Source organism: Rana temporaria, chromosome 6 (genome assembly GCF_905171775.1).
Source record: "Rana temporaria chromosome 6, aRanTem1.1, whole genome shotgun sequence".
Classification (NCBI taxonomy): domain Eukaryota; kingdom Metazoa; phylum Chordata; class Amphibia; order Anura; family Ranidae; genus Rana; species Rana temporaria.
The window spans coordinates 122,803,080-122,818,042 of NC_053494.1; the positions used below are offsets into that span (position 1 = coordinate 122,803,080).

General features: G+C 40.4%; 1 protein-coding gene across 3 annotated transcripts in view; it reads left to right on the top strand.

The window, feature by feature from the left end:
* The window catches only part of NRP2 (neuropilin 2), a 181,308-nt gene that overhangs the window by 84,034 nt on the left and 82,311 nt on the right, over window positions 1-14,963 (top strand). For all 3 annotated transcript variants that reach the window (XM_040357294.1, XM_040357293.1, XM_040357292.1), the window contains exons 6-7: window positions 192-361; window positions 4,309-4,464. In XM_040357294.1, coding sequence (XP_040213228.1) covers window positions 192-361; window positions 4,309-4,464 — 326 coding nt within the window. The remainder of the gene's footprint in view (window positions 1-191; window positions 362-4,308; window positions 4,465-14,963) is intronic.

Consider the following 14,963-nt stretch of genomic DNA (forward strand, 5'->3'; position numbering starts at 1 on the left):
GATGATTCACGTAGAATCTCAAATTGCACGGAATGCTCCACAAATGTACATTTAATTTAAGAGCATTAAAGCTCTTGAGAAAGACTGTTGAATATTACCCACCTGTTATGTGAAAACTTGATTATCATGGAAGGCAGGTCTGGAAATGAAGTCTGTTTAAGTTTTATTATATGGCTTTATGTCTTGTTCAGCATTTCAGTGCAATGTTCCCTTGGGACTAGAGTCTAGGAGAATATCCAATGAGCAAATTACTGCATCTTCAACATATACAGATGGAAGGTGGACAGCCCAGCAGGGAAGACTTAACAGTGATGACAATGGCTGGACACCCAATATGGACAACAACAGGGAATACCTGCAGGTGAGCTGACAGTCTCTTTCATTCTTTCATTCATCAATCAAAGTAACAATGACTTGTTGGGTAAATAGCTTAGCAACAAACAATGCAACATACACCCAACTGATAAACACACTATGTATAACATGTATTGTTCTAATCAGACAGATGTGGTAAATAAAGTGGTGTGTTTTCTTCTGAGCCATCAAAAGGAAATCAGCAGACAATTACAACCAGGTTCATTGGCTTTCATGTTAACATTAATGGTTTCATTTTGTAAGGGTAGCCATCGATGGGCAATATCTCCTCATCAAAGGAGCTGTCATAAGACTTGCCTGATGGTGACATTGGTGTATATTTGGTACCTTTCCTTTGTTCCATATAAAAAGATCAGACCAGCCCATAGGAAAAGTTCCAGCAAGTTGGTAAATCCCCTTCATAACAGCACCATGAACTGACTGTATGCATTGCATGTTACAAGTTTATCCCGTGCTATTATTAAGTGATGCTAAGAGCATAGCTTGCCTATTTTGAGCTGTCCATGGCCATTGTAAAAAAATCACTTTTTGTGAAACAAATGTGTCTGAATAAGTAGTAATAGTTTAAAATATGTGATATTTGATGTTTTAATCCTTCTATCAGTCTTATTCTGTCAAACCACACCACTGTACCATTTGGGAAAATAGCCGACTTAAATCACCACATTGTTACTGAATACTAAAAAGCCTAATCTGTCAAACAGAACTGAATGTATAATATTTGGTTGGGGAACATCAACTGTATAGTGTTCTTCTGTGTGTAAGTAATGGCTCATACAGAAAACCAATAGAGTTGTATTGTAACCCTTAAAGAAGTATTTCAGGTATGAATATTATTACATAGTTATATTGGTCCAGAATGGAATAATGTAACTATGCATTCTCAATAATTGTGGGATACCTGTAGAAGTTAGAAATCACTGTAGTAAACACTGATGCTCCACTTGTTTCTGGGTTTCATAACGAGTGGCTGCCATGTTGAATTCTGAACACAGGAGGTTGGCTGGTCAGCACATGTACCATTTAGAGATCACTTTGCATTTTCTTAATGATTGTGGAGTGTTACTGGATGTGACAATCTGAAAATGATTTGCTTTCATTGAGAAATGCAAAACATTATCTAAATGGAGCCTGAGACCATCAGTCAACCTCCTGTGTTCACAAGCAGGGTAACCAGTCAGTAGGGGACCTGGAAGTTAGTGGAGAGTATCACTGTCTACTACAGTTATTTCCAGATTCCAGATGGATCCCACAGGTATGCCATATGCATAGCTACCTTGATCCAAGCTGGACCAATGTAACTATGTAAGAGTATTCATACCTGGTATTCTTTAAATGTTGTGCTATTCTAGATACAGTAATATCCTGCAATCTGTTTTGATGATAGCCTTTGGCTATTTTAGGTGTACCATTTTATATACAAAGCAAACTCAAGAGTTTAAAAAACATTACTTTACATGCAATGGACCCCAAGTTTATATTTTTCCACCACTGGGCTATAATTGTACCATAGAGCATTAATAGGAAAGACGTTGACATGCTTGGGGCCTCTACTACTACCACACAGACCTTTACCCTTGCAGAACAGACTATCGGATACTATGTTATTACTGTACTTTTATTATTATCAATTATCATAATGCATCCATCTGCTGTAAGCCAAGATGCAGCCTTGTCTGTAAATGTAGATAATAATTCACTGTGTTAGGAGACTGTATCCCACACCTGCAATGCTGCTGTACGAATCATTTGTGAAGTGATGCCAATAGATGAGGAAAAAAGCTTATGCTGCAGTGTCTAGTGAACTGGTTTAAATCAGGTATATTGATGTATTACGAATGGCTCCTGTCAAGGGCTCATTTGAATGCCTTATAAGACAGCATTTTGGAAGCTTTTGCTATGCATTGGGAAGGAAGCCCTCTTAAGTGGATCTCACTGCACCATGCTCAGGATTAATTGTTAGTCAGGAGGCATAATGCTAAGGCTGGTGGGAGTGCCGTAATGAATTGATCCTCTGCAGAAACAGGCTGCAGCGTTTTAAATCACCCCGTCACCAGTCAGCTCCCTTAGGATGTGAGCCAAGTATAACTGAGATTTAGTGTACAAGAAAAAAAGTATAACTGCTTCTGAGCCAGCCTAAGGTACAGTGTGAGCTAAATAAATAATAACACATTCAAGATTACAAAACCGAAGGGTACAGGATAAAGACACACATGCGGCACTGTAACTTTTTGTGATCAGAAAAAGTAAAATGTTACATAGGGATTTATTTACTACAGCAAAATCAGTCTGACTTCTGCATAGAAACCAATCAGCTTCCTGGTTTTATTGCCAAAGCTTAATTGAGGCAGCTGAGGTTAGAAGTTGATCGGTTTCTCTGCAGAAGTGAGACTGATTTTGCATTCTCCAGCTTTAGTAAATAAACCCCAAAGTTACATAGTTAATCCGGTTAAAAAAAGACACAAGTCTATCCAACCCAAAAGAGAAAAATAACATGTATATGCAAAATTATATTTGCAAAAATTAGCTGTCACTGATTGTCACCGATTATCTCTAAAATGACCATATTTTTAAGATGCGCTTCCACCATAGTCAATTCTACTGTGCTGTCCAACCATATCCTCTTCTACATTTGGACAATGAGCTGTATACAGCTGGTTGTGTGTTCAACTGCAAAATCCCATAGTGAAACCAGAGCCAACAAAATTGAGTTAATAGGAAACTTTTCAGCTAAAAAATTTGATAGCAATCTGCTACATTTTTGCTGTAACTGTCCATTTAAAAAAAAATTATATATGGTTAAATAATCACAGACAAAGAATCAAATGCAAAAAGTGTGTTAAGGATGGTTAATTGGTTCATTTGGCTTTTTCAATGACTGCGACATTACAGTTACATTCTGTATGTCTCTGCCATTACCGTGACTGATGCACAGAGTAGCATTGTAACCTTTAGCTAAGACAGTTTCCTGAATAGCAGCAGGGAGGGGATTTAACACTTTCATCAATGAAAATAAAACCTACGGTGTAATATCTACTGCCATCTGCCAACCCCTCCACCTCCTATGTTATGAAGGTCAAGCTATAAATGTAAAGGCATTTCATAGTCCCACCTATGGTTCCAAGGGGAAGGCACATTGTCTCAGCAGGGCTGCGTCTAGCTGCCAAATACTGAGATAATTTATTCCACATTAGTAATCTGGCAGGAAAAAAAGAAGCCACCAAGCAAAATGCAAAGTGTCTTAGGCATTACTGCATTGGATTTTTTTTTTCTTTTGAGAAAAACTTTAGGACTGCATAGGCTGCCTCTTGCATCACATCATCAGCAGTGTTAACTCTTTTAAAAGTCATATGCAGAAAATGTTAACTGCTTCTGATTTTCACAGATACAGTTACAGGAGCCAACTGTTGGTTGTGGGTGGAGGGCGATGAATACATAGCTTTCTTATGCTGTAGCAGATTATTGCTTTGTCATTATAGTCTTTGGTAGAGAACAGTTAAATGGGCATGACAGCATGGTTAATTATCTAGAAATCCTAGCGTGGTATAACATCGGAAAAGAACAGATTGTTTTTTATTTTTTTCCCCAAAACTAATGATGAAAAGTGAACTGGAAACAGTAAAGAATGTCCTGTTTTCTGCCGACGATGTTTCATTATTCAGTATGTTTAGAAACATGTGCATGCTGTCAGTTTGTGTCAGTTAGTTCAACTTTCAGATAACACTGCCCAGAGCCTAATACCTAGTGTCATGCTGCACCGCTAAGCCACGTACGGTTCTAAACAGAAATTGCTAGGCACTGTAGAAAGATGCAATCGTTAGAGCAAACAGCTTGGATGGGTCTCGTTTGGGAGTTAAGCTGTCAGACTTTTACTAGAAAACTGTGTGCAGCTCCAAAATACTAAGTATATTGTTATCATTAATATACCTACAGATTGATCTCCGCTCCTTGACTCTGCTGACAGCTGTGGCAACCCAAGGTGCTGTCTCAAAAGAAACACAGAATGCCTATTATGTCAAATCATACAAGCTAGAAGTTAGCACCAACGGTGAGGACTGGATGATGTTTCGTCATGGCAAAAACCACAAGGTGAGACAACACTTCAGCAGCTAATTGTTTGAGAGGTATTTTTAAAATACTAACTGTGAAGAAAAGATGATAACAAGCAACATTTATAGTAGTATGTAACTGAAACAAAAAGTTGTGCACATTTCATGCAGTGTTTTTGTTTTTTTTTATGATTTGGGAATAAAATCTGTCTGTATTTATTGGATAGAAGTCAAGCAAGAGATCTTCCCTCATATCAACACTCCCATTCCTAAAAGTCACCTGAACTCACAAATTAAAGATGTGATATCTTATAGGGAGCATCTAGAAATGTTAATTGTGTCCAGGCAATACCTTCATCTATATGGAATTGCCCTACAAAATAACAGTGCATTTCCTGGATGCGATCGTGTTTAGGCACGGCTTTGCCTACAGCTTGACTGTATACCTGCTTCCTCTGCCCGCTAGTTTCATAAGATTTAGATTGAGACTTGGCAATGTCACTATAGTTCTGCTCACTGTTCTCTTTGCTGGAGAGGAAGTTGCAAAGTTGCATGGCAAGGATTTCCCTTGCTTCTGCTCTAATTATTCTGTGGATCTGTGCTTCTTCTGTGCTTCTTCCACTTCTTGTGCTGCTTCCACCGCTACCAATATGACCACTTTCACACAACTAGTGTGAAATAAGACATGGTAAGTTAGTATTGTAAAAAATATCACCTTCAAGGAGACCACAGGGCAATACTGGGGATTAGTCCCTCATCCCTTCTTGCGTTCTTTGGGTACAGCCTCCATAATGCAGGTCTTTAAAGCAGGCTAATAAATACCCTTGCAGTGGGACCTCCCCACACTACAAGTTTTTTATGCTTGTTAATTAAAGGGGTGGAGGAATAGGCTGTAATACCTACCTATGCCTCACCTCTCAGTAGGCTTCTTTCATGCTGTGTGATCGGCCTCCTAAAGCCTTTTCTCAAAGGCACTTCTTCTGTCCTTAGCACTTTGAGGTCATCACATACAATGCAGGGCCAGTAGCCTTGCATTGTATGTGAGGACTGCAAGGTCCCATCCACAGCTTGGAAATCAGAGGGAGGAGGCAAGTTCCAGAAGCCTGTTAGAGCAAGTAGTAGGGTGAGTATCACAGTTTATTCCATAAAATTAACTAGCATTACACTGCACTATAAGATTTTTTTCTTTTAATTCCCAGAGTTCAGCTTTACACTTCCATATGAGATGAGATGACAGTTAGCTTGGCAATGCCATGCATATTGGACAATTAATTCATGTCTATGAGACATCTGGATGACTGCTGCATTATGCCATTTAGATTGAATAATTGATATGGGAGCTTACAAAACCTGCTAATAAGCCACTCCCACCCTCTGCTTCACCCTTCACCCACAAGCTGAGCTTGCATTTTTGTGTGTTGTATTGCTTTGGAGCATGCTTGCACAGCCCTTTAGGTCTGTGGCCAGCTTTAAATAATTTTCTATCAATAATATACATGATTATTGATATTGCATTAAACAATTCTACATTCTAAACATAGCAAGGCTGGATTCTATAAACATGTTCCATAGTTGGGCTAATAAAATATATCCAAGTCATACAATTATTGTTTACATGTTTGGATATAATATGATGGCGCACACTGCGAGATTCCTATTAAACCTCATCTGCATTTAAAAGGGCATTGGATTGAAGGCTCATGAACTCTTCAGTTCTCAGTATGGATGATGTTTAGGATGCAACCAGTTACATTTACTGAAGGAAAAACTGGCCTTTTACAGACATTATTAGGTGCACACTGTGGCAATGAAGTGTAAAGGATTTTGAAAAAAATTGATATTGCACTCTCATTGAAGTGTGACATAGAAGGGCTATTTTATTGCTCGCAGAAAGTCAGTGAAGTGTTTTCTAAACGGCAAAAATACAATGAAAACTGCAATTTCCAACAAACAGTGCTTTGTAGTTGTTAGCAAACTTGCTTAAAATTGGATAGATATAAATGTATACGTCTGCTAAACTGCAGGTTTTAAAACTGCCAGGATACTGTATTTGAACCCAGGAAAAACGATAAGTGCCAATCTTTTTAAACTTGCAAAATTTAGCACTGCCACTGTATTTATTTCTTACATTTTGTAAGATAACATTTGTGTAGCCTTTCCCTCAAGAGAAGCCAGATCACAGCATCAGCTTTACAGGCTATTATACCTGTTAATGGAAGGCCACTGATGTACAGAGCCTCTGCTATGCTGATTTCATCCAATATGTCCTCCAACACAAGCTGGGAGTTTTAAGAGGAGTCTTTAATTACACAGGGTCCATGTCATACATCACCAGCCAATGATGACAGGTACAAGGTTCTTCTGCACCTCTGGTGCCCCAGGAGGAATTGGAAGAAAATAGTAACTTAACTCAACTTGACTAAAACCTCTAACAAATCACACAACACCTCACCCCAGTGGTATGGGAAAACTCATTGCCCATCAGACGTGGGTCATAAGATCCTTCTATCCCTTATCATCAAGTTTGGTGCTGAAAGACATGCATACTGGTTCTAGGCAGAGTTCAGGGCCTACATGACTGTGGCCAATAAAAAAAGGTCACACAACAGAATCATGCATTTGGCACGATACCTTAGGCCTTGTACACACGACCGAACATGTCCGCTGAAACTGGTCCGCGGACCGTTTTCATCGGACATGTTGGGTGGTGTGTACGAGGCTTTACAATGCAAAAACAATCACGCATTATGGAATTGTCCTAACAAAGACACTGCACCTCACATGACATTGCAGCACTTCCAATTTAGAAAAAATGCTAGCCATAAACTCACATCACAAAAAGAACGAGAGTTAGTTAACGGGAGACATAGCCAAGTTGTGATGAATTGCAGAGTTTGGCAATATGCAACAGCAAAGTTTAAGAGGTTACTAACATTTACATTGTTTCTCATGCCTGATTTTCAATCACTTCTAGAAAGCCCAAAGGTGTGTCTACATGGACGCATCACAGATTGAAGTTTAGATTATGTTTGCTCTTTTTTGTAATACACGGTGAACCAGTTTACATGCACTGTTAGTTCTTTTCTGTAGTGCAGGATGAAGTGTTTGGGTTAGCATTTTGATGGAGCATTAAAACTGGCTTTGTGAGGGTTGGCAGTTAAAAAAAAAAAAAAAATCATCAGATGTATGCAGTCTCTAGAGGTAAATAATGTGAAGACAGTAAGATGTTACCACTGAGTGCAGCGATGCTGACAGACTGTGCACAAGCACGGGAAAGTAACTGGGTCCCCGTGGACAGCCCAAGCTGAATGCCATGAAGTTTGGATATATCAGCTGTGTCCCTCTACCCACGTGGACATTCTGTTAAACCAATAAAGACTTGATGTCTAACACTGACAGTCTAGCCAGCCACCAGATTTCTGTTGCTGACTCATTTATTGCGATGTTTCATCACACTCGAATTCCTCTATGAAATGATATTTAGGGCAGCTGTTTCCAATTGACTTGAAATAAAACTATTTGTCGTGCAGTGTGTCACCAATCTTTCTGGCTGTGAAAAACACTGGCTAACAGGCAAGTCTACAGCAAGGGTTTCTGGCACTTGTCAGAAAAGCAAAGGAGACCTGTTTTTGAACAGCCGTACTCTTCTTGACAGTAAGTCAAAGGGAAAATGTTTTCCCATAGTTGTGTCCCTTTCTTCAGATGGAATTTGTGGAGAATTTATGCTCTGTCCATCCACATGCTGTGAAAACAATCAAGAAACCACATGAAGATGCTGTTCAGGAACTAGCGAGGCCTAAAACTTAGAACATGACTCCTGAAATCAATTTCTCAAGCAGGAGATCTTATAAAAATAAAAATTGTGGCTAACGTGCATGTTCTTTCTTTTATGGAGACATGTGGTATGTAGGCATGTTATTTTACACACCAGGATTGTCTCATGCAATCTGTAGTGGGGAATATTATTACAATCTATTTCTGTGCCTACTTCACAGCCATGAGGTTTACTGAGTGGACAATTACCGTATTTATCGGCGTATAACACGCACCCTAACTTTAAGATGGAAGTTTCAGGAAAAAAACTTTCCACAACCCCCTGCGTATAACACGCAGGCACAGTCGACCCTCTATTTTCAGGGTAAAAAAGTGAGTGTTATACGCCAATAAATACAGTAAATAGTTTCTTCCCAATAATGCCCCGTACTAACGATCGGACCTTTGTCCGACCAAATTCACATCGGAATTCCGACGGAATTTCATCGGAGGAAAAGAGAACATGTTCTCTATGTAAACTCCGATAGAATTCATCGGAATTTCCTCCGATGAAATTCCGACGGAATTCCGATGTGAATTTGGTCAGACAAAGGTCCGATCGTGTGTACGGGGCATTATTGGGAAGAAACGATTTACTATATTTATTGGCGTATAACACTCACTTTTTTACCCTGAAAATAGAGTAATTTGATCCCCTGTTCAATGCCCGTTTGACACTGATACCTACAGTGCATGTACCAACCAGCTTTCTGATCACTGGTCCTCCTGGACCTGACCCAGGCATCCTACTATTGGCCCACCATTGGGAGGGAGCAGGACAGGAACCAAGCAATAGGATTGATGCCTGCATCAATGTTTTCTAGGTTGAAGTTGTTCAGATGCAGTAAATAGACCCTCAGAGGTGCCTGCTGTAGGCTTTACCTAAAAAAGAATGTACAACAGGTACAGTTTAAACTGTAGTTTGCAAAGCTAAAAAACTCTAAACAAATGAATTCACTATTGCATAATATGACCACAAACTTCTGCTGCCTAAATTAACAATGCTTCTTGAACACACTATATACAGGGGGTCCCCGGGTTACGAACAAGATGGGGACTGTAGGTTTGTTCTTAAGTTGGAACAGCGGCGCAGGAAAGAGCGATGATCTGCAGGCTTCACTAGGCCGCACTAGGCTGGACCAGGCGGTTTTAGCGGCCTGGCAGGCCACCGGACCGTACCAGGCCTGTGGATGGGCAGGCAGGATGACGAGGGGGGGGGGGGGGCCTTAACTCGCAGCCAGGCCAGGATGTCTCACTCCAGCAAGGCACAAGCCAGGAAGATGGTGACGGGTGTGCGGGATTGCCGCAATAGAGGCACAGGACACAGCAGGGTATGGAGAGAGGCAGGCAGGTAATTAGGTTGTTTTTCAGCGTTTATGTGCAAGGATGGCTAAGGATGGAGTGCAGGATTCTTGAAACTTCTCACTAACACCACCGTTTGTAAGTAGGAGTTTTTTGCAACTCGGATGTTTGTAATTTGGGGACCCCCTGTACAGTAAAACCTTGGATTGTAAGTTGCTAAATGTTGTTCCTTCATTAAATGTAACCATATTGCTACACTTGGAGGCTCCTCTCCTCTCTTTTATACTCAGTTGTGACATGACGCTATTCTTATATCAAGACATCGCTTGTATATCAAGGCAAAATGTATTAAAACATTTTTCTCATCTTGCAAAACGCTCTCAAACCAAGTTACTCTCAAACCAAGGTTTTACTGTATAAGGTATGTTCACCAAGACAAGTTGGAATGAATTACTGAATTTCAGCAGTCATAAACTAGAATCTTCCAAACCAGTTTGCAAAGTTTTATCTCTGTCATTGTCTTTTACATACCACCCAGACATATACCGCATTTGTACAATCTGTAAGCTTTGCTTCTCTCCTTTGTCAAAGAATTCCTAACCGCATCTTTAAAGTAAAAATGTATTATGCAGTGAGCAGATGGCTGAATGTGATCAGATTTGATAAACATGGCAAAATATTGCAATTTATGGATCTCTATCATTGATCCATAATATATCCAATAAATTTACAAGGGGGGGTCAGTATAAAGTAAAAGTGATGCAGCCTGTCAGGGAAATAGGATCTGTTATAGCAATCACACTTGGCAGAGATGTATTGAGTCTTCCGTCTGCTACTACCATCTGTAGCTTTTGGAAGGAAATGTACTATGTTCTGTGTGTGCAACACGATCCCATGGGATGGTTAACCCGTGTTTTTGTACCAGCAGTAGAATACAAACATTCAGGAGGAATGAGGTAGTGGATCAGGGTCACAACACCCCATTTCCTGCCCCACACGTGACACACAATACACTGCAGGCTATTTCAACATGAAAACATCCTACTACACTAAGAACTATGATAACTTGGCTGTGCCTCTTAAACAGGGAATAGTTTCAACTTTAGGCTTTTAATGTTATGTCTCCGAAGGTTCTCATTTATCCAGGTCATGATATACAGTATCTAGCACTAGTTAGTCATATATTAATCTGGACTTGTTCTGTAATCTTAAAGATGTTATGTAGCTTATCTGACATTCATTAGCAAGTAGAAAGTCTAGCTTATCTGACATTCATTAGAAATGTAGAAGTATGTTGGATAGAGGAGACGTGAACGCGTTTTCCACAGCAGTCAATTGAACCACTTTTGTGGTTTATTTTTCAACAGTATATTGATAGAGTAAGCTAAAACCCAATTGGTTGTCACAGATCTTTGTTTCATTTGCTTCAGCGGTCATCAAAAAATGGTTCCTGATTGCCACTGTAAGGCCTCGTACACACGATCAGTCCATCCGATGAGAACGGTCCGTTGTCATCGGTTAACCGATGAAGCTGACTGATGGTCCGTCGCGCCTACACACCATCGGTTAATTAACCGATCGTGTCAGAACGCGGTGACGTAAAACTGAAAAAAAACTTCAATGCTTCCAAGCATGCGTCGACTTGATTCTGAGCATGCGCAGGTTTTTAACCGAGGCTTTTGCATACTAACGATCGGTTTTGACCTATCGGTTAGGCGTCCATCGGTTCAATTTTAAAGCAAGTTCCTATTTTTTTGACCGAAGGTTAACTAACCGATGGGGCCCACCCACGATCGGTTTGGACCGATGAAAATGGTCCATCAGACCATTCTCATCGGATGGACCGATCGTGTGTACGCGGCCTAACAGAAGAAAGAACTAAGGTCTAAAAGCAGTTTTCATACATTTGTTCTTACGAACTGTAGATTATGGGATGCTTGAAGTGGTCCTATTATAAGATTTAGCCCAGGTTCACACTGGGCTGCGGTAGTGAAGTCGTGCAAGCTGAACTCACACAATATAACCTCCCGCTGGCAGTCCCGATTTCGGCCGTGATTACAGAGACATCTGTGCCGAAATCGCAAAAAAAAGTAGTACAGAAACTACTTTTTGAAATCGGTGTGACGTCGCACTGATTAGGACAGTGTCATTGCCGGCAAATGCCACTGATTTGACAAATCGCATGTCAAAACACAGCAGTGTGAACCTGGGCTAAATGTATGTTTTATGTTACATGCATGTATACTAAATATTAGGTAAGTCTAAAGCCCCGTACACACGATCGGACCTTTGTCCGACCAAACTCAACTTAAGAATTCCGACGGAATTCCATCAGAGTAAAAGAGAACACGTTCTCCATCTAAACTCTGACGGAATTCCTCAGAAAAATGTCCGAAGGGGGAAAAGAAAGGTCAGAATTTCCGATGGAAAAAGTCTGTCTGACTTTTTCCATCGGAAATTCCGATCGTGTGTACGGGGCTTAACATTTGCTTTAAATGTATTTCCTTTAAAAGAGATCACAGTGCTTACCATCAGTCAGCATCTGCTTTCTAGACTAAAACCCTTTCCCTAGATGCCGCAATTATGTAATTCCTAGTATAAGAATTATGTTCTATGATCTACATATGTTGTCCCACACAGTTCGGCCATCTGCAGCTGCATCTCATCTTGTGACTTGCTACAAAGTTTTAGGCTAGGTTTACATTTGTGCGAGTTGGTGCCGCCACAGGTCCGCACCTGTTCCCGCAGCTGCATCCACCCGCACAGAAAAATTAGCTGCCACTCAGGAGAAGCGTGGGGTACCATTATTCCTAATGGCACCTGCTTGGAAAACGCAGCACAATTTCTCTGTACTGGGAACTACACTGCACTTTTGGGTTCTGTATGGGCCACGGTTTCCGAAAGGGGCATTGACCTTTTCTCTGCGTTTTCTGGAGGCGGAAATTAATGGACTGCTGTGCCTTCACAAAACGCAGCTCGCAGAGTCACACTTTTGGGCTCTGTATGGGCCACGGTTTCCGAAAAGGAGCATGGACCCTTTCTCTGCGTTTTCCGGAGACTGAAATGAATGGACTGCAGTGCCTGCGCAAAACGCAGCTCGCAGAGTCGCACAAGTCATAGTGTTAAGAGTCAGAGCAACCACTGGGAGAGAGGAGAATGCCTGCAGCAGAGGATATTCTCCTAGATTACACCTCTCTGCCTAGGCACAGTCACTTGCCTGCAAATATTTAATGATAAAAGGCAGCATTTGTTTAATTATGAAGTTGCTGCATATTGTTAAATGTCTTTAATGTATTTATGCAGACTTCCAAAATTACTGATAGGTGCACTCGATTAGGGCTCCTTAATTACTACTAGATTGTTTTTCAGATATTTTTCCCTTTAAAATAGTTGTTAATTCATTATGACTCAGAGAAAAAAAAAATCTACATTGTCAGCTTAAGTATTTTAGACATAAAAAACGAATCAGCATAAAAAAAGATTATTTAATGCAAGGAACCTTTTAGTGGAGCATCATGGCGGATCACTGCAGTATCATGATCTAAGACGGCATGCCAAGTAGATTTGTCATATCTGCCGCATCTTGACTCAGCGCCACAAAAGAGGCTGGCATTTAAATAAATGTATACAAGTCTATATATGTGTCAGGCCATTAAAGGCATCTCTGAATTACTCCCTGCCGCCTGATGGGTGGGCCCTTTGCCAGCTGGAACAAGAAATCAGAGCTTAAATGTACTTTCCTAGCAGAGGGAAATAGAAAAAGTGCAAATATTTCCCAGAGGAGTAAAAAAAAAAAAATGAAAATCCTTCCAATATGTATGACCTCAGGTGCCAGCAAATTGATAAACGTGTTAGTACTCAATCCTTTTAATAAGCACTTAATAATTGATAATTAACAGGGGTATCAATCATTGCTTTGAGGGAGAGCTCAGTATAGCAACAAAAATATTTTAGGCAGCCATGAAACTGAATCTCCCCATAAATTAGTGGATGTTGGCAATATTGGGGTGCAAATAAATAGTAAGTTGTAACATTTCTATGATATGCCTCCCTATCAAAGCCTTGTCTATGTCACAGAGGGTTCAGTTATATTGACTGCCAGCTATTCTCTGAATTTCTTGTTTCCTTCAACTCCATGCTTTGTCTTTCTCTACCTCTGACCTAGCTGCAGTATTACTTTAAAGTGTATCTCTAACCCAAACCTTTTTTAGGTTTGGATAGAGTTGAGAATATATTTGACCCCTGTGAAATTTGTACTACTGTCTGTGGAGATTTGGGGCCCATTTATACCACTTGTGTTGGGTTGAGTAGGTCTGCATTAACAATGCAAGGCCAGTCGAAAATGAACAATTTTCCATTTTTGTTACGAAGTGCGCAACAACAATGCGTCATAATGAACTGAGACATGTGTTAAAGGAATATAAATTATTTTGGCTCCTGCTGTGAAAAAATAAAATACACATTATTGTAAGGGGCGCGCCTAGTACAACAGTCTAATATCTAGTGTCAGGATGGTGTGGTTCTGGGTATCAACAACTGTACATAAAGATAGCAGCTTAGTCGAAGATACTGACAATGTTCCAGGGAAAACCCTTACAAAAGTCAGATGTACCTGTACACTATATTGGGTTTTTCTGAGGAAAGCCTATTTAGGGGTTTAGTGTTTATGGGGTAGTGATCTTCTAAGTGGCCAAAACAGAAAAAAAGAGAGGGGAAAAATCCAAGGTATCCACCAAAAAAAGAAAGTGTGAGAAACTACGGGAGAGACTTTAAATCAGCGGTGCCCAACCTTTTGCATATGCAGAGCGGACACGGACACAGCCCACTATATTCTTTTTTTAGAGGATCAGATTGGAGGTAGGAAACAAGTCGGTTTACATCTGCCACTCCTTAGAGGTGAATGGAGGGTCCAATTGGGATGGACTGACTGTGTAAAAGGGGCCCAAGGCTGCTTTCACACTGATGTGCTGTGATTTACCAATGCAGTGTACCTTTGGCTTTACTGCACTTTGCAATAGACTTCTATTAGATTCTGCATGTTTGGTGCACTTTCAGAATGTGTAACGCTTAGTGCAGGTAATTTTGAAATTACATTTTGAAAGCAGCCCAGTAACCACTGCAGAACAGATATGCCCATATATACACTGTGATTTTAGTAATAAATTAATCTAATAACAGCATTCTGTTCCATCCCAGAGCAGGAGGTCGTGAGCCACATGTGGTCCCTGGGCCACTGATTGGGCACCCCTGCTTTATAACATAGTAAAGAGAAATAGCAGTTGATTTACTAAAGTGAAGCCTTACCTCATTTACTAAGCTCTGGAGCAACTGCACTTGCAGAGGGCAACAGCACTTCGCAAGGTGCACAGTCTATTTGCCTACAGTAAATCAACCCCAATTTTGATTTATGTACATGATGTCGAA